This window comes from Alligator mississippiensis, chromosome 11, assembly GCF_030867095.1.
Source record: "Alligator mississippiensis isolate rAllMis1 chromosome 11, rAllMis1, whole genome shotgun sequence".
Lineage (NCBI taxonomy): Eukaryota > Metazoa > Chordata > Crocodylia > Alligatoridae > Alligator > Alligator mississippiensis.
Window position 1 is genome coordinate 62,785,983 of NC_081834.1, and position 22,403 is coordinate 62,808,385.

Below are 22,403 nucleotides of genomic sequence, written 5' to 3' on the forward strand. Positions count from 1 at the left end.
AGAGCAGGAAGAAAAAGGAAAGGCAGGAAAGAAAGGTGGAGAGGGTAACTACCCAAGATGGGAAGGGAGTCAACTAGTTATGGTGTCCACTCCTGAACTCCCTTCATGGAGGAACACATAAAGCCAGGTCTCCATGTGCTGTAGAGGGTCTGGGGTGGGTAGTGTAGGAGTGTAACCACAGAACACTCCAAACACCTGGGACCGGGAGACGTGACCCATGTAACACTGAGGGAAGGGCTCGGGGGGCATGTAGCTGATGGAAAGCAAATCTGGTGACGGGGGGAGAGGAGAAAGGGTTGTTCTAAGCTAGGAATAAAATTCATCAATAGGAAAAGAATGTTTTGCAATGAGGTCATGCATATTCATCCCAGAGGCAGAGGAGTTTGTCATGTCACATGCACGTGGGCTCTAGGTTCCTTTACCTATGGATTAAAGAAGACAGGAGAAATGGGAATAGTGGGAAGCAGAGGGATAACCAGGATGAACTGCTGGAATGGTGAGGCTGGAGTCCATGGAGCTTCTTTCCGGAAAGTCATGTCTTGTTATCAAAGTCCTAGCTGTGCCCCAAGCAAAGAAGATAAAGGAGAGGAGACCATCAGGTGCTGACCTGTTGTGGCCTCAGTGGAGATGGGGCCATGACGCTTCCTCCCAGAGACACCGTAGAGGTTGAACTTGTATCGTCTGGAAGGCACCAGACTGGGGACAGTCACTGTCCGGGATCCCCCATCCACTGGCAGGGCCTGGGTTTTCCCCTCCACATCCTTGTACTGGACAGTGAAGGAGTCAAACTGCCCCTGTGGGACGGTCCAGGAGAGGCGGATGGAGTCGTGGGTGATGTCAGAGGCCGTGAGCTCCCCCAGGCTGGGCTGGGCTGGGGCTACCGTGGGTTTTTCCTCCTTTTCCTCCTGTAGGACTGAGGCTGCAACAGAGGGAGGACAGGAGAGTGAAGGGGCTGTCTGCTGTTCTCAACTTTGCCCAGAGGCTGGAAAAGGGTAGAAAGAGAAAGGAAAGGTGGGAAGGGAAGATCGAGGGGATGGAAGGTCCAAAATGGGAAGGGAGTCAGCCAGGTATGGGTGTCAATTCCTGAACTCCCTTTAGTGGGAGCACACAAACCCTGGCCTCCATGTGCTTTAGATTGTCTGGGGAGGTTAGTGTAGGACTGTAACCACAGAACACATCCTCCCAACCACCTGGGACAGGGAGAAGTGACCTATGTAACACCTGGCAGCCAGGCTTTGGGGGGCATGCAGTAGATAGGAGGCATATCCAATGGCTGGGGGAGAGGAGAAAGGGTTGTTCCAGGCTGGGGATAAAATTTGTCCATAGGAAAAAATATGTTTTGCAAATGAGGTCATGCATATTCATCCCAGAGGCAGAGGAGAATGTGATGTCACATGCATATGGGCTCCATGTTCCTTCACCTATGGAGAAAACTAGATATGAGATATGGAGAAAAGATGAAACAGAGAGAGAGAGAGCCAGATGTCTTGCTGAGATGTGGAGGCTGGATTCTTAGGAGCTTCTTTCTGGAAATTTGTGTCTAGTGGTCAGGGTCCATGCTGTGTCCCAAGTGAAGAGAAGAGATGAGACCATCAGGCACTGACCTGTGGTGGCCTCAGTGGAGATGGGACCATGGCGCTTCTTCCCAGAGACTCCATAGAGATTGAATTTGTATCGTCGAGAGGGTGCCAGGTTGGGGACAGTGACCGTGTGAGATCCTCCATCCACGGGCAGGGCCTTGGTCTTCCCCTCCATGTCCTTGTACTGGACAGTGAAGGAATCAAAATGCCCCTGTAGGATGGTCCAGGAGAGGTGGACGGAGTCATGGGTGATATCAGAGGCTGAGAGCTCCCCCAGGCTGGGCTGGGCTGGGGCTACCGTGGGTTCTTCCTCCTCTTCCTCCTGTGGGGCTAAGGCTGCAACAGAGGGAAGACAGGAGAGTAAAAGAGATGTCTGCTGTTCTCAGCTTTCCCCAGAGGCAGGCAAAGGGCAGGAACAGAAAGGAAAGGCAGGAAGGAAAGGTGGATGGGGCAACTGCCACAACATGGGAAGGAAGTCGGCCAGTTATGTTGTCCACTCCTGACCTCCCTTCATGGAGGAGCACATTAAGCTAGATCTCCATGTGCTGCAGAGTGTCTGGAGAGTGTAGTGTAGAAGTGTAACCACAGAACACATCCCCACAACCACCTGGGACAGGGACAAGTGACCCATGTAACACTTGAATCAGGGCTTGGGGTGCACATGGATGGTGGGAGGTGAATCTAATGGCTGGGAAAGAGGAGGAAGGGTTGTTTCAGGCTGAGTATAAAATTCATCATTTGGAAAAAGAAGATGAAGTCATGCATAGTCTTCCCAGAGGTAGAAGAGGCTGTGATGTCATGTGGATATGAGCTCCAGGTTCCTGCACCTATGGAGGAAATACGACAGGAAAGAATGGAGAAAGGAGGAAGCAGAGGGAAAGCCTGGATGTACTGCATGATTGTAGAGGCTGCAGTCCTGGGAGCTTCCCAGAAGTTTCTGACTGGAATCCAGTGTCCAAGCTGTGCCCCATGCAAGATGAGAGAAGAGAGGAGACAATAAGACACCGACCTGTGGTGGCCTCAGTGGAGATGGGACCATGGCGCTTCTTCCCAGAGACTCCATAGACATTGAATTTGTATCGTCGGGAGGGTGCCAGGTTGGGGACAGTGACCGTGTGAGATCCTCCATCCACGGGCAGGGCCTGGGTCTTCCCTTCCACGTTCTTGTACTGGACAGTGAAGGAGTCAAACTGCCCCTGTGGGACAGTCCAGGAGAGGCGGACGGAGTCGTGGGTGATGTCGGAGGCTGAGAGCTCCCCCAGGCTGGGCTGGGCTGGGGCTACTGTGGTTTCTTCTTCCTGTGGGACTGAGGCTGCAACAGAGGGAAGACAAGAGAGTGAAGGTGGTGTTTGGTGGTATCATCTTGTGTCAGAAGATGGAAAAGATCTGGAAGAGACAGAAAAGAAAGCAAGGAAAGATGGGATGGTGACATTTCCAAGCTAGGAATGGAGTTGCCCAATTGTGGGATACCTCTCTTGCTCTCCCATCAGGAAGGAGCACACCAAGGTAGGTCTCCATGCACTGCAGACTCTCTGGATAGGGTAGTTCACGAGTGTAGCCACAGAACACCTATCCTGTACTGTCTGGGACCAGAAGAGGTGACCCATGTGACATGATAGCTCAGAGTGCATGCGAGTGGTGGGAGGCAGACCCAATGGCTGGGTGAGAGAAAGAAGGGTTGTTCCAGGATCAACTTAAAATTAAGCCATTTGAAAAAAAAAAAGTTTTACAAAGGAGGTCATGTCTATTCATCTTAGACCCAGAGGAGGTTGTGATGTCACGGCCATATGGGCTCCAGGTTCCTTCACCTATGGAAAAAACAAGACAGGGAAGAATGGAGAAACGAGGGAGGAGAGGGAGAGCCCAGGTGTCCTGCTGGAATGTAGAGGCTGAGTCCTCAGAGCTTCCTCCCAGAAGCTCTTGTCTGGCATCCAGCGTCCAAGCTGTGCCCCAAGTAGAGAAGAGAGAGGAGAAGAGACCATCAGGCGCTGACCTGTGGTGGCCTCAGTGGAGATGGGGCCATGACGCTTCCTCCCAGAGACACCGTAGAGGTTGAACCTGTATCGTCGGGATGGCACCAGGTTGGGGACAGTGACCATGCGGGATCCTCCATCCATGGGCAGGGCCTGGGTCTTCCCCTCCATGTCCTTGTACTGGACAGTGAAGGAGTCAAACTGCCCCTGGGGGACAGTCCAGGAGAGGCGGACGGAGTCGTGGGTGATGTCGGAGGCTGAGAGCTCCCCCAGGCTGGGCTGGGCTGGGGCTACCGTGGGTTCTTTCTTGTCTTCCTCCTGTAGGACTGAGGCTGCAACAGAGGGAAGACAGGAGAGTGAAGGAAGCACCTATTGTTGCCAGCTGGTCCCAGAGGATCTAAATGGACAGGTAGAGAATAGAAAGACAGGTAGGAAAGATGGAAGGGGTGATGTGCTCAAGATGGGAAGGGAGTCAGCCGGTTGTGGTGTACTCTCCTGAGCTTCCATCAGACAGGAGCGCACAAAGGTAGGGCTCTATGCACTGCCTGGTCTCTGTGGTGGGTAGTCTAGGAATGTAACCACAGAACACATCCCCCACATGCCTGGGACTGAGAGAAGTGGTCAATGTTACACCTGACAGGTGGGCTTGGGGTGCATGGTGCTGTTGGGAGGTGGATCCAAGGTCTGGGGGACAGGAGGAAGGGTTGTTCTAGCCTGGGCATAATATTCATGCATAGGAAAAAAAGAAAGTTTTGCATATGAGGTCATGCATATTGTTCCTAGAAGTAGAGGAGTTTGTGATGCCATGTGCATATGGGCTCCCGGTTTCTGCACCTACAGAAACAAAACAAGGCAGGAGGAATGGAGAAAAGAGGAAGGAGAGGAAGAGCCTGATGTCATGCTTCAGTGTAGAGGCAGGGGTCCTTGGAGATTCTTCCCCAAATGTCCTGTCTGGTGGCCAGTGCCCAAGCTTTGCCCCAAGGAAAGAAGAGAAATGAGAGGAACCCATCAGGCGCTGACCTGTGAGGGCACCTGTGGAGATGGGGCCATGTCGCTTTCTCCCAGAGATGCCGTAGAGGTTGAACTTGTATCGTTGGGAGGGTGCCAGGTTGAGCATGGTGACAGTGTGGGTTCCCCCATCAATGGGGAGGGCCTGGGTCTTCCCCTCCACATCCTTGTACTGGACTGTGAAGGAGTCGAACTGCCCTTGTGGGACGGTCCAGGAGAGGCGGACGGAGTCGTGGGTGATGTCAGAGGCCGTGAGCTCCCCCAGGCTGGGCTGGGCTGGGGCTACTGTCACTACCTCCTCTTCTTCCTGAGGGGCTGGGGCTGCAACGAAGTGGGGAAAGGAAAGAGAAAGAAGCATCCTGCTGTTGTATTGACTAGTTCTGGCAAGTGGAAGAAAGGCTGGAATGGAGAAGTGATAGGAAGGGAAAGAGATTGTTAGGAAGGGAGGAGGGGCATTATGTCCAGAATGGGATGGAAATCCCCAGCTGTCACGGTCTAGACATGATGCCTGGGATTACCGTCCAGCATGAGCTGAGCTGAAGGAACATGGGGGGCCTATACTGGGTTTGAAGAGGAAGTGGCATGCTGGGCAGAGAAGCAATACATGTACTGGAGCAGGATATTTTGCCAGTGAGATCATGCCTCTTCATTAGGGAAGCAGAAGTGATGGTGGAATGGTTTGCATACAATGTCCAGGCTTCTGCACCTATGAAAGGAGCAAGTGAGGATGGAGGGGTGAGAAAAATAAAGGGAGGAGAGGAAGAGTCTGGAGATAGCACTGGACTGTGGAGGGTGGCCTCTTGGTTGCTTTGAACCTGGGAAGTTCTGGCCTGATGGCTGGTGTCCTCACTCTGCTACCAAAGCAAAAGGGAAAGAGGAGGAGACTTCTAGGTCCTGGGAACAGCTGCTGACCTGTGATAATATCAGTGGAGATGGGGCCGTGGCGCTTCTTCCCAGAGGTGCCATAGAGCTTGAACCTGTATCCCTGGGAAGGTGCCAAGCTGGGGATGGAGACTGTACGCTGTTTTCCACCCATGGGCAGGGCCTGGAGCTTCCCCTCCATGTCCCTGTACTGGATGGTGAAGGAGTTGAACTCCCCCTGTGGGACAGTCCAGGAGAGGCGGACGGAGTCGTGGGTGACATCAGAGGCTGAGAGCTCCCCCAGGCTGGGCTGGGCTGGGGCTACTGTTGTCTCTTCCTCCTCTTCCTCCTGCAGTGCTGAGGCTGAAACAGAGGGTAAGATTGTGGGTGTGGAGGATGTGGCTTCCCGAGTTATTTTGGGAACTTGCTGCAAGGAGGAGATGTGGAAGCCAGAAACAGGGAGTGGAGTAGCAAAGAGTGTGACCGAGTCAACAGCCCTGTGACAGCCCGATCCTTGAAGGCCTCCTAGAAAGCCTATTGTGCTAAGGAACCTCTCTAGTGTCTGGTGGTGAGTCTGGGTCCTGCACTCAAGGTGAAACCAATCACCAGATTTGGGGTGAAAAATATACATCTCCCCACAGTGGCTGGGACTGCCTTTATAGGGCATGGTCCTTTCTCTAGGATCCTGGAAGCAGATGATGCAGTGAATCTGGGCTGGACTGAAGGATCCAGGAGAGCCTTTCCAGTCCTCTGTTCCTAAATTTGTATCATTTTCAGGGTGCTTAGTACAACCATTGACTCACTGTGGTTGACCTCCTGTCTAGCACAGGCCCAGGCAGTTGCCCCTGTCTTGAGCCGGTTTTGTGTTGGACTATAGCAGTGTCCATGAAGGTGTTCAGTCTGGAGTGGAGGGCATTCGGACAGGGAAAATCCACCTCTACCTGCAGGCATCTTCTTGAATTATCAGTCACCTTAAAACATTGGCCCCAGAACTGGAGGTGGATATTTCAGCCTTGTTCTTGCTGATGCCAGGAATGGTGAGAAATCATATTCTCACTCCTACTCTTGGCAAAGAAAGGGACGTGGTTAATGTGGTTCAACTCCTTCCCCTTGACACACTTAGATCAGCCCAGAGTCAATTCCAAATTGATCCAAGCTGAATAGATGCAGCATGATCCTAAACCCAGAGAAAAATGTCTACATGGATTTCCTCTCTGATGGTGTGGGGGAGAGGTGGTGAGGAAACCAGGCACCGTTCCTTGTTCAGGCAGAAGCTGAGAACATGACGGGGAAGAGGAGGAATGAAGAGAGAGGACAGACAGCAGAAAGAAGAAAGGAGAAGATAAGTAATGAAATGAGCAAGAGAAGGAAAGTAGGAAGGCAAAGTAGCTAGGCAAAGGAATGGCATGTAAAAGGAAGAGAGAGTGATGGAAAAGAGAAGGGAAGGGCTGGGAAGACTGGAGAGGAGGTTACAGAAGGAAAGAAGTGAGGGTGATAAATTGGTTCTCCCAAAACACTGACCTGTGACAGCATCGGTGGAGACAGGGCCATGGCGCTTTCGGCTGGCGACACCATAGAGGTTGAACTTGTATTTGCGGTAGGGCACCAGGTTGGAGATGGTGACTGTACGGGATCCTCCATCCACTGTCAGTGTCTGGGGTCGACCTTCTGCGTCCTTGTACTGGACCAGGAAAGAGTCAAAACTTCCAGACTGGACCATCCAGGACAGGCGGAGAGAATCTGGGGTAATGTCAGAGACTGAGAGCTCTCCCAGGTGGGGCTTCTCCTTCCATGACTCTGGGGCTGCAGCAGAGAGATGGGGAAGAGAGCTGCTGATCACAGACAGCAAAATTTCCAGAAAGAGATGGGGGAGGGAGCATCTCTAGGCTCTAACAGATGAGCTGGGGAAAGATGTTGCTTTCCCTCAAAACGATTCTTCCAGTTTCCTCTCCCGCCACAGTGTAAAGCAGGTGGAGAGAGAAGGAGGAATGGGAATCACTCTTGTTCATGGTGCCCTAAGACAGTTTTGCATGCTCAACTGGGCTCGCCAGTTCTCTTTGGATACAGTGAGGAGGCGGTGTCCAAAGGCAAGGAAAAGGACAAGTACTGGAGCAGGAAATTTGGCAATTGAGGTCATGCATATTCATCAGAATGGCATACATGGTTGTATGGCTGGTAGAAAGGCTCCCAGCTTCTGGACTGATGGGGAGAATAAAAGCGGAAGGAAGGGAGGGAAAAATGAAAGGAGGGGAAAAGTCCATCTGCTGTGCTGGACCATGGTGGGTGGACTCTTGGAAGCATCTTCCCAGGAAATCCCAGCCCTGGGGCTGCAAAGCAAGGAGGAGAGATGGGGGAGACATTGGGACGCCCTGGAACAGCCACTGACCTGTGACCAGATCGGTGGAGACGGGGCCAAAGCGCTGCTGGGCAGAGATGCCATAGAGGTGGAATATGTATCTGTGAGAAGGTACCAAGTGGCCGACCCGGATGGAGCGGTGGGTTCCATCCGCAGGCAGGGACTGTAGTTGGCCGGCGGCATCCTGGTACTCAATCAGGAAGGAGTTAAACTCCCCCTCCTGGATGGTCCAGGAGAGCAGGACGGAGTTGTGGGTGGCATCATAGTAGGAGAGGTCTCCTAGGCGGGGCTGGGTCAAGGGCTCCCCCTCCTGGGGTGCTGCTGAAACAAGAAGAGGGGAACATTGAATGGAAGGACCTAACATAGCTGTGAGCTGGGAGGATGAAGGTGGCTTGAGGGCAGTTACGGACCTGTGATGGCATTGGTGGAGATGGGGCCAAGCCGCTTCCGGCCAGAGATGCCATAGAGGTTGAAACGGTATTGGTGGGAGGGTGTCAGATCATGGAGGTGCAGGGAGCGCAGGACTCCATCCACAGGCAGTGCCTGGGCTTGGCCTGCTGCATCCCGGTAGTGGATGATGAAGGAGTCGAAGGTGCCCTCTTCCACGGTCCAGGAGAGGTCCAGGGAGCGTGGGCCCACATTGTCCGCTGTCAGTGCTCCTAGGTGGAGCTGGGGTGTGATGTACTCCTGTGGTGCCGGGGCTGGAACAGAGAGGACAGGGGAGTGAAGGGCACACAGCTGGGGGCAACCCCTCTCTACATCCAAGGTGGAATAAACAACACCAATGCCAGATGATTGCATGGGGGCTCTTGGAAACAGGAGCTCTGGGCCCCAAACTATAGGGAGCAAAGAGTTAACCAGGAAAGGCCATGAGGGCATAGCATCCTTCAGGTCAGGGAACAGCACCCAGGGGAAGGGCCAGAGAGAATGGAGCTGGACTTCACCCCAACACAGTGATGGACAGGTGGGAAGTGGAAATAGAAGATCAGCAGGGGCTGCCAGTGGATGGGTGGGCAGGTGGGAGAATGTGAGAGGGTGAGTGGCTGGATGGAGGGGGTGTAAGGGAAGGGGTGGATGTATGTATGACTTAGCAATGGTAGATGTATAATGGGGATGGGTGGATGGGTGGATGGATGGTTCCAGTCACAGCAGTAGGCAGAAAACAAGGTTCAGGATAGGTGGGCAAGCAGGCAGATCCCAAGGGTAGGGGGAGGGTACCTGTGATGACATCAGTGGATACAGGGCCACGGCGCTTCTGCCCAGAGATGCCATAGAGGTTGAACTTGTATCGTTGGGAGGGTGTCAGGTCGAGGACAGTGACCGTGTGGGATCCCCCATCCACAGGCAGGGCCTGGGGCTTCCCCTCCCTGTCTCTGTACTGGATGGTGAAGGAATTAAATTCCCCCTGTGGGACAGTCCAGGAGAGGCGGACAGAGTCATGGGTGACGTTGGAGGCTGAGAGCTCCCCCAGGCTGGGCTGGGCTGGGGCCACTGTGGCCTCTTCTGTCTCCTGCAGGGCAGAGGCTGCAAAGGATAGAGAGAAGAAAGTAAAGGGCTTGGGTGATGGGCTCAGCAGGTTGCAGAGTCCAGAAAAAGAGGGAAGAATGGGGTAGCAATGCAAAGAACCTGATTGGTCTTAATCTGTCCATTCACATACACATCTCTCCATTTCTCCATCCAACCAACAAGTGAGACAATCCACTTGCCCAATGTCCCTCCCTCCTTCCCTCCATCCATCCATCCATCCCCTTCTTCACCTTTATAATCATCCAGCCAACCTCCCACACATGCCCCAGCTATCTATCCATTCCCACACACACCTTTCTTCCAGCTAGACCCACCCTCACCTCTCTCTCCCTTCCCTGTAGCCATTGGCCTGCACATATCCACTTCCATATTCATCCATCCACACAACCATCTTCCTATAGCTCTATGCCTAGCTCTCTTCTATTGCTATACAGAGCAGCCACTAGCTGGCCCACACAGACTGGGTTTCTAGATATGTGTTCCCCAGAGCACTCCAGGGTGGAGATGCTACATTATGCTACAAAGCAAAGAGGCTGATGGGGGTACCGCTGGGAGAAACTTCTGACCTGTGACAATGTCAGTGGAGACAGGGCCGTGACGCTTCCGGCCAGAGACACCATAGAGGTTGAACTTGTATTGGTGGGAGGGTGTCAGGTTGGGGACAGTGACTGTGCGGGATCCCCCATCCATGGGCAGAGCCTGCGTTTTCCCTGCCACATCCTTGTACTGGATGGTGAAGGAGTCAAACTGGCCCTGTGGGATGGTCCAGGAGAGGCGGACAGAGTCGTGGGTGATGTCGGAGGCTGAGAGCTCCCCCAGGCTGGGCTGAGTGGAGGGTTTCTCTTCCCGTGGTGCCCGGGCTGCAACAGAAAATTCAGGAGAAAGTAAAGGATATGGCCAAAATTTCAGTGGATCCCAGGGTCCTTGAGTGCACCATTTTCTTTCTAGTGGGAGATGGGATGAGGGCACAGGGAGGTACAGGGGCCTGCCTGCCCTGGGAACATGGTAGTGGGAAGGAGAGCTGGGTAATATTCCCAGATTGCCATGTGGAGGGATTGGGCCAGCATGATGGGCTGAGAACAGGAGAGAAATGGATGTATGTGTGAAGCCAATCCATCCATCCATCCATCCATCCATCCATCCATCCGTTTCTAGATACACCCAACCATTCATCCATCTATATGCACACCCACCCTTCTGTCTTTTTCTATCCAACCATTGGCCCAATCCCACATAACCCCTCCACCTGCATACACACCCCTTTCTCTCTAGCCCTCTCTCCATCCCACCTCATTCCTGTCACATGGTCACCATTTCCTTCCCTGTCTCTGCCCTTTCCACCCATCCACCCACGAACTCATCCATCCACCTCAAGCATGCATGCACATCTATTTGCATTCACTGTCAACCGTTCATCTCGATGCACACCCTCCCTCCCTTCCTTCTCTTCCACAACCTTCTATCCTTCCAGCTATCTCCACACACCCCCTGACCTCCCTTCCTCCTCTACACTGATCCATTGCACCATGTGCTCCTGTGCACCCCCTCCACCTATGCACTGAGCTATCCATTGCTGGGCCAAAGATGCATCCTTCTCAGTGATGTCTTCCTCAAAAGTCCCAACTTGTTGTTCAGTGTCCCCACTGCACTGCAGTCAGGGACAGCCAAAGGAGCCAACAATCCTGGAGCAACCACTGACCTGTGACAGCATCTGTGGAGATGGGGCCATGACGCTTCCGCCCAGAAATGCCATAGAGATTGAACTTATATCGTCGGGAGGGTACCAGGTTGGGAATGGTGACACTGCGGGATCCCCCATCCACAGGCAGGGCCTGCATCTTCCCTTCTGTGTCCTTGTATTGGATGGTGAAGGAGTCAAACTGCCCCTGTGGGATGGTCCAGGACAGGTGGACGGAGTTGTGGGTGATGTCAGAAGCTGAGAGCTCCCCCAGGCTGGGCTGGGCTGGGTGTTCCTCTTCCCGCCGGGGTGCAGGGGCTTCAGGAGATAAAAAGGGGTACAATGAAGGGTGTGACAGAAGGGGTCAGTGGATTGCAGAGCCCTTGGGGAGTGCCACATTATGCCCTATGAAAGAAGATGGCAAGAAGGCATGGAGAGAAGCAGGTTCCCACCCATGGAGAGCTGGGGCCACAGAGATGTGCTTGTGCATAGGCCAGGGCTGATTCTTCCAGGGTGGCACTGCCTCTGCAAGGGGCCAGCTCAGGGCTGGAGGTGATGCTCATGGACACTTGAGTTGAGACCCAGGAGAGAAAGGGGAGGGAAAGGAGAGAGATGGGTATTACACATAGTCCTCTAATGGATATGGAGAGAGGTCACTGGTGTCCATCTATTCCCAGGAGTACCCTTGTATCCATCCCCTCTGCCATCCATCAACCCCACCCCCAAACACATCCATCCCTACACATGGCTCCATCCATCCCTTTATCTATGTCTGCACACAGATACAATTACCCATTCATCTTTACACACCACCATCCTTCCATCCCTGCACACAGCTCCAATTACCCACCCACCTGTACATGCCTCTATCCATCCATCCTTAGCTATAGACCTCCATCCATCCATCCATCCATCCATCCATCCATCCACCCCTTTACCCATGCCTGCACACACCTCCAATTACTCATTCACCCCTCTTTCCATCCGTCTGTCCATCTGTTCATCAATCCCCACACACGTGCCTCCATCCACTCCTACATGGAAGCATCCACCCACACATCCCTGTACACACAACTCCAGTTACCCATTCTCCCTCGCGCACCTCCATCCGTCTGCCCATCCATCCTTCTGTCTGCACACACCTGCCTCCCTCCCTCCTTCCACCTACCCATTCTTAGATAGAAACATCCATCCATCCATCCATCCATCCATCCTCCGCCTTCCCACCCTCACACACATGCCTTCATCTCTGTTTTCCCATTCCTTGCCCATCACTGTCTGGATCTGTCCTTGCAGATGCTGCAGTCACAAAAGCATCTTGCTCAAGGACCTGTCTTGTAAGCTGGGGTCCCCGCTGTCCTGGAAAGCAGAGTGAGGGACAGGGCAGGGCATCACTGACCTGTGATGACATCCGTGGAGATGGGGCCAGTGCGTTTCTGCCCAGAGATACCATAGAGGTGGAATTTGTATCGTCGGGAGGGCACTAGGCTGGGGACGGTGACCTCTCGGGATCCTCTGTCTACAGGTAGGGCCTGGGGCTTCCCATCTGTGTCCCTGTACTGGATGATGAAGGAGTCAAACTGCCCCTGTGGGACAGTCCAGGAGAGGCGGACGGAGTTGTGGGTGATGTCGGAGGCTGAGAGCTCCCCCAGGCTGGGCTGGGCTGGGTGGTCGGCTGGTGCTGGAGAGGAGGGAGCACAAGAGGATCCTGTTAGTGCCAGCTTGTGACGCAGGAGCTCCCAGCCCCCTGGGGCTCCAACTTCTTCTCAAGGTATCATCACTACCCAGGACAGGGAGCCCTGGGTGAGCCCCACAGTTGTGACCTGCCCTACACACTACTCTGTCCGTGATGGACCCTTCCATCTCCATCCAGGCCTGGGCCCATCCTCTTTCTCCATCACTCTCTTCTCCCTCTTGGATCAAATGTCCCTCTACTTTTTTTCTTTGGGGCTCTCTCTCCCTCCTTGTTCCTCTGACACTTCTTTCTTGGCAGGTACACCTCCCTTCCCTCCCCCCCACAACCTTGGCTCTTTCCTTCCTCTCATCCTTTTCCTGCATACAATCTCTCTCATGTCCTTCCAGTTTATTTTTTGCATTGCTTTTGCATTCCACCAGGCTGCGTTGTCATGTGGCTCTGTCTACCTCACTGCTTTATTTCTGCACATTCTTTCTCTCCTACCTACTCCTTTCTTCATTTCTTTCTGCCCCTGCTCCTCTCTCTCTCCAGTTTTCTTCCTATCTCCATAGGTCTTTCTGCATCCATCCAGGCTTCCTGATGTGTACTCAGCCTGCCATCCACCCATGCCTTCATTCAGCCCCATGTACACCCATCCACCTATCCTTCCTTCCTCATGTAGATCCATCTGCCCCTTGCACACCTACCATCCATCCATCCACCTCATGCACACCTGCCCATCCATCCATTCCCAGATACACCCAACCATTCATCCATCTACATGCACTCCCATCCTTCTCTCTTTCTCTATCCAACCATTGACTCACTCCCACATAACTCCTCTATCTCTCTGTCCTCATACACACCCCTTTCTCTCTAGCCCTCTCTCCACCCCATCTCATTCCTGGGACATGGTCACCATTTCCTTCCTTGCCTCTATCCTTTCCATCCATCCCCAGGTATATCCATCCATCTATCCCTCCTTCCCCATGCATATGCATCCATCCATCCACCCACTGACCTGCCTCATGCACACCTGTCTATCCATCCACTCCCAGATACACCCAACCATTCATCTGTCTACAAGCACATCCATCCTTCCATCTTGCTGTTGACCCAGCCATTGACCCATTCCCACAGAACCCCCTCCATCAATCTCTGCATCCCTATACACACCCCTTTCTCTCTCTCTTTCTCTCTTTTTCCACCTCATCTCATTCCTGCCATGCAGTCACTATTTCCTTCCCTGTCTCTCTCCTTTCTCCCTGCCACATTTCCTTCATCATCCAGCCAAGGGATCCAGAGTGGTTCTTTAAAGGCTCCCAGGTATCTCATTCCCTTGGTGCCCCGGGGGAGGCTGGGGCAGAGACCCCCCAATGCTTGGGTTCTATCCCAGCTCCGGGTCTGGAGTGGGGTCTTGTGGGTTAGAGAAGGAAAGTGGAGCTGGAAGCCAAGATGTGCTGGTCCTATCCCAGTGCTGGGAGGGCAGCGGGGTCCAGTGAATTAGAGCAGGGAGAGCCAGGGAGCCCGGACACCTGGGTTCTGTCCCATAGTGCTGATGAAGGCAAGCAGAGAAGGAGGGTAGAGGAGCAGCAAGAGGGTTGGTGTGCAGGCAGGGATCCCCAGCACAACGCTACCTGTGCTGACGTTGGCACGCAGAGGCCGGGAGAGCCGACCCTGGTGCACCCCGTACAGTGTGACAGCATAGGCCGTGGCTGGGTGCAGCCCCTGGATGAGGGTTGCCCGCTGGTCGCCGGGCACCTGTACTTCCTGGGAGCCTGCCTGCCCTGCCATGTCCTGAGAGAGCACCAGGAAGGAGTCGAACAGCCCCTGCCACATGGTCCATGCAAGCCCAAAGCTGTCGCTGGTCACGTTCCCCACTGCCAGGCCCCCCAGCACGCCAGGCCCGGGGCTCCCACCCTGGGGAGCTGCAAGAAAGAGCAGGCAGGAGTCAGCATGCCTGGGTTTCATTCCCAGCTTGGTGAGGGCAGGGGGCCTAGTGGTTAGAGCAGGGAGGGGGAGAAAGCCTGGACACCTGGGTTCCATTGGCAGCATGGTGAGGGCAGTGGGGACTAGCGGGTTAGAGCAAGGGAGCTTGGGAGCCCGGACACCTGGGTTCCATGCCCAGCGCAGCAAGGGCAGCAGGATCGAGCCAGTTAGGACGGGGGGCCGGAGCCAGAATACCTGCACCCTGTCCCAGCTCAGGAAGCGTGGGCTGGTGGGTTGGAGTAGGGGGTGCAGGTTGGAAGCCAGGACTCCTGGGTTCTGTGTCCATGTGTGGGAAGGGAGTGGGGTCTAGTGGCTTAGAAGAGGTGGGCTGAAAGCTGGACTCCTAGGCTCTATTCCAGCTCTGGAGGAGTGGGGTCTACTGGGTTGCAGCAGGAGCGATTGGGGGGAGGGAAGGAACCAGGATACCTGGGATCTATGCCCAGGTACAGGAGGGGAGTGGGGATTAGGGGGTAGCGTAGGGGCCGGGTTGGGAATTAGGACACCTGGGTTCAATGGCCTTGTCTGGGAAGGGAGTGGGGTCTGGCAGATTAGAGGAAGGGAACTGGAAGCTAGGATGCCTGGGTTCTGCTCTAGCTCTTGGGGAGGGATGCCTACTGGTTAGAGTGGAGGGGGCTGGGGATGGGTGCAGGGTGCGGATCATGGTTACCTGTCATAGCCCTGGTGATGGTGGGCTCAGATAGGGTCCCCCCAGGCCCCTCTCCCCACAGTTCCAGCTCATACTCAGTGCCTGGGCTCAGTTGAGTGACGACCACGCTCTGCTGCCCCCCAGGCACCTGGATCTCCCCTGGGGGGGCCCTGGAGCTGGTGTCGCGGTACCGCAGCAGGAAGCGCTGGAAGATGTTGGAGGTGGCTGTCCAGGTGACACGGAACCGGTCAGCAGTAACGTCCGTCACAGCCAGGTCCCTCGGGGAATAGGATTCTTCCTGGCTGGGAGAGGTTGTGCTGGGCACTGGGGGAGCTGTGGGCTCCTCAGGACTGGATGACTCTGGAGCTGGTGGGGCAGGAGACGATGAGATGGATGGGGAAAGAAGCCACTGCTGCCCCATGCTCACCCCTTTAAGCCAGCCCATGTTCCCCAGTGCCAGGGGCTGGATCAGGGCCAGCACCCCCTGGAGCAAAAAGGCCCCTGCCCTGTTGCCCAAGGTGGCTTGGTGGGTGCATCCACAGTGTGGCCTCCGCAGCTGGTGGAGGAGGAATCTGTGGGGTTAGTGCCAGAGGAGTGAAGGGGATGAGGGGGGCAGAGACAGGTGGTGGAAGGGACCCATCTGATAGCCACACCTGTGCCCTGTGGGGAAAGAAACCAGAGCATGCTGGAGCCCATGACCTGAAAGGAGAGAGAAGCAGGAGTCAGCTGTGATGGTTAGCGTGAGCGTGTAGCACTGCTGGGCAGCCAAGCAGTGCCATGGGGCGATGCAGCTGGATGGGGGGCGGTCCCCGGAGCTGACTTGTGCTACCTGTGGAGATGATGATGGAATACGACTTGGATGACCGCCCCTTGACTACGCCGTGGATCTCCACCTGGTAGGTGGCACCAGGTGCCAGGCTGGGTAGGCGCACTGTAGCTGCATCCCCAGGCACCGAGAACTCCTTCGCCGTGCTGCCACTTTGGCCACCCACCTGTCGGTACCGGATGACCACGCGGTCTGCGTGACCCCGCAAGCCGTCCAGTGAGATCACGACAGTGCCAGGGGAGCTGGCCACAACCTGTGGCTTGGTGTGAGTCTGCCGCCCCCCATCCAGCTGGGAGTAGCCCTCAGAGTAGATGCTGCCCACCTCCCCGCCCAAGGGAAAGGCACTAGGGGCCCTTGTGGAAACTATGTCTGCCAGTCCCTCTGTATGCTCGCTCAGGCGGCTGAACACCATCTCGCGGACATCCACGGGCTTCCTCCGCATGAGGTAGAAGAAGATGGCCTGGGCCACGCTGGGGATGGTCTGGTTGCCACGGAGCGGGAAGCCTGTGGCTCGCAGGTAGCTCTCCAGGCGCTGCAAAAAGGTCCCGTTGTAGGGGGACAGCTTGGCTGTGATGTTCTGCACCACGGTGCGGAGGAAGACATGGCTGGACAGCGGGGAGGCGTCAGGAAGGGAGGGCTGGGGGCTGGACCGCACTGCTGGGGGGGCAGGGGCGGGTGGACGGGTGCGGGAGGCCTCAGGGCGCGTGGACTCAGGGGGTGGCCCCATGGGTGGGGGTGGGGCTGTCGTCGATGCTGCCGGGAGCAAATGTAGTTCAGTTGTGAGAGAGGGGCCTCATAAGGCATTCCCCACCCAGCCTGTCCCCAGCCTTGGACTGGACCAGCACCTCCATGAGGTGCCCATTTTCCACCCCAAGAGCCAGTTGATGCCCCTGGGCAGGCACCCCCTGGAGGGGTCGGACCCCTGCCCCATCCCCCACCCTCCTCTGGTGCCTTCAACTCAGCTGCAAAGGAAAGAGGACTAGGTTATTTCTGGCTTCTCTGGGGTAGGAGACCTGTGGACCCTAAATGGACAGATGGTTGGATGGACACATGGTTAAGCAGGAAGGAAGGATGACGGAGAGGGAGAGGGAGTGTTGTCCTGGCTCGCCGACGGCCTGGTGGTGGGTGGTAAAGAGGAGAGGGAAACAATTCCTAGAACAGATGAGTGAGAAGAAATGAAGGGGAGGATAAGGGCCAATCTCTGGATCCCTGAAAGAGATGTGGACAAATGCACAGAAAGAGAGGTGGGCCAGTGGGGAGGCGGATGGATGGATGGATGGACAGGTAAGCCAATGGAAAAATGGATGGATGTATACATGGGCCAATAAAACAGGTGGATGGGCGTATGGATGGCCCAGTGGAGAGAAGGATGGACACATGGATGGATGCATGGAGACATAGACCAATGAAGGCACATCTGGACAGACACAGCTGTGTTCTCAGCCCTCATGTACTCCCTCCCTGCTCCCCGTCTCCTCCCCACCCCACCCCACCCCACCCCATGTGGGAGCACCCACCGGTGGCAGCGGTGATGATAGCAGGTGGGCTGGCCTCGCGGTCCCGATGGGCCTTCAGGGTGATGCGGTAGCGGGTGTCACTCTCCAGGCCACTCAGGGTGACATGCCGGCGGTCGGGGGGCAGGTCCAGATGGCTGGGGGGGCCCTTACCCACGCGGTTGACAGGGGTGTACTGCAGGGTGTAGCGCTCAGGAGCAGCAGCCGGGGGTTCCCAGCGGAGGCTCAGCGAGGTGGGGGTGGTACCTGTGGGGCGCAGGCCATGGGGTGCATCGATGCCTGGGGGAGAGAAGGGTAGGGATGAGAGGTGCCAGGGATGGGCCTCTTATCCATGTGTCCATGCCTCCATGCTGCCCTTCAGTGGTCTGTGCATGCATGCATCCATCTCTGTGTTGGCTCATCCATTCATCCAGCCACTTTTCTATTGGCCCTTCCATACATCTACCTCTCTTTCCACTGGCCTGGCCATATGCCCCTTCATCTCTCCATTGGCTCAACCATATGCCCAGCCATTGCTCCATTGGTCCATACATACACTTATATATAACCCCCTCCTCCAGTGACTGCTCCCCTGCACCCCCACTCTTTCCCCTGGGGCCATTCAGCACAGAGAACTTCTCTTTCCCCAACATGGACACCTACCCCCCGAGCTGCCCCCCTGCCCCAGCCCCAGCCCCCCTCAGAACTCACGGGTGCTGACAGTTAGGGTGGTGGGGGGACCAAGGTGCTGGTCCCGCAGGGCCTGGACCATGACGCTGAACTCCTGCCCTGGCACCAGCCCTGAGGGCGCGAAGACCGTGGTCGAGCTGGGCAGCCGGAGCAAGGACACCCCCTGGGGGTTGTCCTGGGAGAGGGAAGCAGGAGTCAGGACCCCTCCATTCTTCCCCTCTCCTCTTCAAGAATCCCAAGCCCCCCAAATCTGCCCCCACCCATCCTGCTGCCCCTCCTGCACTATCTCCCTGCACAGGAGGAGTGATTAATAACCCCCACCCCACCTGGGAGGGATCCCATTACCGTAGGGACAAGGCGAATCTCATAGCCATCCACGGGAGTCTCGGGGCGACGCCACTCCAGCCGGAAGCTCGTCTCCTCCCTGCTCACCACGCGCACATCCACAGAAGGGATCTCTGATGGGGGCAAGATGCGGGGGGTGAGGCATCCATCCCTGCCCCCTCCTGGATCCAGTCAGCACCTTCCTGTGGCCTGGGGCTGGTTTGGGATCAGTTCCCCCCACCCCTCCACCTCTCCCCACTCCCTGTTCTCTGCCTCTCTGAGGTCTTTGATGGGCATCCAGGCCGGGCGCGGTGGAAAGCAAACACTTTGGGGAACAGATGCAGCTCTGATCCACTCCCCCCTTCCCCCCCGCAGCGGCGCCTGGCCCCTGCAGCCACGATGAATGGGGCCGATTCTACAGGGGGTTACCCGAGCTGGCGTGGGCAGGGTGCCATGTGGATCTTGGCTGGGCTAGTGCAGGGATCGGGCAGGTCTGAACAGGGGGTCTCTGTGCCCAAGGAAGTCCCCCCTTCACCTCCCCCACTGCCCCTGGCCCCACCCCACTCCCAACGGCCTTGGCCTGCGGTCAAGACTGGATTAGGCAGCACAAAGGGCAGCTTCATCCCTGGGCTGCCCCATACAGCAGGGAGGAATTGAGAAGGGGGCAATCACCCCAATGCAGGGAGGGATATGGGGGCCCAGGGGGATTGTGGGTACTGAGTGAGTAGTCCCCTGGGGCATTCTGAGTAGGCAATGCACAGGAGGGAGTAGGACCATGGGGCTTCACGCTTTTATGGGTTAGGAGCAGTTGAATACCCCAGGGGATTGTGGGTAGGGAACAGGAGTGGCCAAATGGGATTATGGGCTAGGAGCAAATTGTCCAGGAGGACTATGGATAGGGAGCAAGGGCAGTACAGGAGGATTGTGGGTAGGGAGCAAGAAGGGCAAAAAGGGGGTCATTGAGAGGGGAGGCAAAGGCCACTGAAGGTGAGCATGGGTGGGCAGTGAGGGCAACTCAGGGGGATTGTGGGTAGGGAGCAAGAGGGGCACAAAGGGACTGTGGGTAGGGAGCGGGGATGGTCCAGGGGATGGTCCAACCCTAGAGCATTGCAGATAGGGAGTGAGGGTGGGCCAAGGATCAAGGGCTGGGGCATGAGCTGTCCTAGGGGATTCTGGGTAGGTTAGCAAAATAATCCCGGGGTACTGTGGGTAAATTAATACTCCAGGTTCTGGGTGATTATGGGTACTTTAGCAAGACAGCCCAGGGTGATTGTAAGATAGCAAGCCAGGAAATGGTAGTTTAGCAAGCCAACACTGGGGGGTTGTGGGTAGGTTAGCACGCCAGCCCCCAGGTACTGAGGGTAATTTAGGAAACCAGCCCCAAGGGATTGTGGGTAAATCAGTGAGCCAGCCTCAGGGGATTGTGGGTAAACAAGCAAGATGGCCCCCAGGGATTGTGGGTAAGCTAGTAATGTGGCCCCAGGAGACTGTGGGTAAACTAGTGAGCCAGCTCTGGGGGACTGTGGATAAGCTAACAGGCCAGCCCTATGGGATTATGGGTAGGCTAGCATGCCGGCCCCTGGCCATACCTAGGGCGCAGTCCTCGCCGGCGAAGCCCGGGCGGCAGTGACACCGGCCTTGGCGGCACTCACCGCGGCCCCAACAGTCCCCGGGGCAGGCCCGGGTCCCACAGTCGGGGCCACTGTAGCCAGGATGGCAGACACAGCGCCCAGCCACGCAGCGCCCGCGGGCCCGGCAGCCCTGGGGGCAGGAGGGAGTCTCACAGGCAGGGCCTGAGTAGCCCTCGAAGCAGACACAGCGACCGCCTAGGCATCGGCCCTGGTCGTTGCAGTCATCAGGGCAGGTGGGGGCCTGGCAGTGCCCATCCACACAGACCCCGCCTGGGCCACAACCACCTGGGCACTGGGGCTCAGCACATGTGGGGCCACCCCAGCCCTTCTCGCACACACAGCCACAGGCCGCCAGGTCGAAAGTGCCGTGCTGGCTGCACAGGCTCCGCGTGTCCGTCTGGCCTGCATTGGGATGGGATGGGAGGGGAGGGGTTAATGTTTCACCCCAGCCCTGCCCCCGCCCCCTTTGTATGGCTCCACCCACCCATTTAGCCCAACCCTCCTCCACCAAGACTCTACCCCTCCATGCCCACACCTTCGTTTGACCTTTGACCGGTAGGTTGGCTTTTGGCCCTGCTCACCTATTTAGCCCTACCCTCTTCCCCAAAGCTCCACCCCCAGTGGCCACACCCCTCCCAGCCACAGCCCTACCCCTACCCCCTTGTCCTGCTCCACCTCCTTTTGATGCCCTTGGCTGGCTCCCAGCTCCACCCGTGCATTTAGCCACACCTGTGTTCATACCCCTCCCTGACACAGCCTCGCCCCCTTCTCCAGCCCCCCTGTTTTGGCACCCTCCCTAAAGTTCCTCCCATCACTCTAGCCATGCCCTTTTCTGACACCCTGAGTTAGCTCTGGGCCTCAGCCAGTCATGGAGCTCTAGCCACCCTCTGCCAAGGCTCCACCCCTTACTGTAGTCACATCCCTTCTATGCCACCACAACACCCCTTCTGCCCTGCCCCTTTTCAACACCTTCAGCTGCTGCTGGGTCCCTACCGACTCCTGGTGCCACCCGCCACTCCAACCCCACCCAGGGCTCCAGCCCTTTCCATGGCCATGCCCCCTCCCTGCCACCACCACACTCCTTCTGCCCCACCCCTTTTTGACACCCCAGCTGGAGCTGGGTTCCACCCCCATCCCCAGACTCCACCCACTCCTCTGCTTGCTCCACCCCCACTACTCCCCGCACCCTGTCTCACCTGTGCCAGCTTGGGTAGTGGCAGCAGCAGTTGGGCTGCACTGGTCTCGCAGGGACCGGACCTGGGCCTCAAGGACACGAAGCCGGGCGAGGACGTCCCTCAGGGCAGTGGTGTCAGCCTCACAGCCACAGCCCGGGCCGGCCAGGTTGATGCGGTGGGTCAGTACCACCTGCTTCTCGGCCTCCCCCATCCCTGGCTCTCCCAGTGGGACTGCCGTGGCTGCCGACCCCCGCGCTTCCTGGGGGTCTCCGCAAGCTGGGCAGGGTGGTACGCGGATGTTGTAGACATGGGAGAAGATGGTGGTATTGGCCGGAGGAGGGAGTGGAGCAGCTCGGCGAGATCGGGGCCTGGGGGGCCTGGGTGATGCCCCCTGGAACAGTGGCAGGAGCAGCAGCAGCAGTGGCACCAGCACCTGGGGACCCATGGTGCAGTGGGGACCTGTGGGAGGGAGAGAGAGGGATGGATGGGGATGCTCCCCAGGTGGGGGGTCCTCCCCTCCCCCTTCCTCAGACAGACCCACTGGCCCCCCATAAGCAGCGAAGACCCCCCCTCCATAACACAGCTCTCTCCCTTTCCTGGTACAGCCCAGCTCCCCTTAGTGAACTAGGCCTCACCCCTCTCCCACTACAGGGTACCTGGGTTCTCTGGGAGGTGAGTAGGGTGTGGGGGGTCAGAGAAGCCAGGGGCTGGGGGCCCAGATGCCTGGGTTTTACCCTGTCTCTGGCAAGGGAGTGGGGTGTGTCGGGGAGTTAGAGCAGAGGGGTGGGGGCCTGGATGCCTGGGTTCTCTGGGACGGGAGTGGCGGCTGCTGTGATGGAGCCCGGATGCCTGGGTTCCCCAGGACAGGAGTGGGGTCCGGGGGTTACAACCTGGGGTCTGGGACTCTAGACACCTGGGTTCTTTCCTAGGTCTGGGAGGGGAGTGAGGACTTCTGGGATGCAGCCTGGATG

General features: G+C 56.6%; 2 protein-coding genes across 2 annotated transcripts in view; both read right to left on the reverse strand.

Moving 5' to 3' along the window:
- The window catches only part of TNXB (tenascin XB), a 69,028-nt gene extending 47,136 nt beyond the window's left edge, over positions 1-21,892 (reverse strand). Inside the window, exons 1-19 of the mRNA XM_059715232.1 lie at positions 21,454-21,892; positions 20,216-20,659; positions 18,648-18,760; positions 18,324-18,477; positions 17,637-17,912; positions 15,315-15,659; positions 12,383-12,664; positions 11,005-11,301; positions 9,872-10,165; positions 8,997-9,302; positions 8,189-8,479; positions 7,809-8,099; positions 6,944-7,225; positions 5,474-5,785; positions 4,574-4,882; positions 3,574-3,885; positions 2,590-2,892; positions 1,605-1,916; positions 608-919 (exon numbers count right to left, since the gene is read on the reverse strand). Coding sequence (XP_059571215.1) covers positions 608-919; positions 1,605-1,916; positions 2,590-2,892; positions 3,574-3,885; positions 4,574-4,882; positions 5,474-5,785; positions 6,944-7,225; positions 7,809-8,099; positions 8,189-8,479; positions 8,997-9,302; positions 9,872-10,165; positions 11,005-11,301; positions 12,383-12,664; positions 15,315-15,659; positions 17,637-17,912; positions 18,324-18,477; positions 18,648-18,760; positions 20,216-20,659; positions 21,454-21,877 — 5,659 coding nt within the window. The 5' untranslated portion in view covers positions 21,878-21,892. The remainder of the gene's footprint in view (positions 1-607; positions 920-1,604; positions 1,917-2,589; positions 2,893-3,573; positions 3,886-4,573; positions 4,883-5,473; positions 5,786-6,943; positions 7,226-7,808; positions 8,100-8,188; positions 8,480-8,996; positions 9,303-9,871; positions 10,166-11,004; positions 11,302-12,382; positions 12,665-15,314; positions 15,660-17,636; positions 17,913-18,323; positions 18,478-18,647; positions 18,761-20,215; positions 20,660-21,453) is intronic.
- LOC132244193 (uncharacterized) lies at positions 15,641-16,993 on the reverse strand. Its single transcript, XM_059715265.1, has one exon. It carries the CDS (start codon positions 16,844-16,846, stop codon positions 16,016-16,018), a length of 831 nt encoding a protein of 276 aa, XP_059571248.1. The 5' UTR covers positions 16,847-16,993; the 3' UTR covers positions 15,641-16,015.
- Positions 21,893-22,403: the final 511 nt, after the last annotated feature.

What these genes read in the sequence shown, in the direction of transcription:
- LOC132244193 (XM_059715265.1), bottom strand. Translation starts at nt 16,846, where the DNA reads ATGGGGCCACCCCCTGAGTCCACGCGCCCTGAGGCCTCCCGCACCCGT.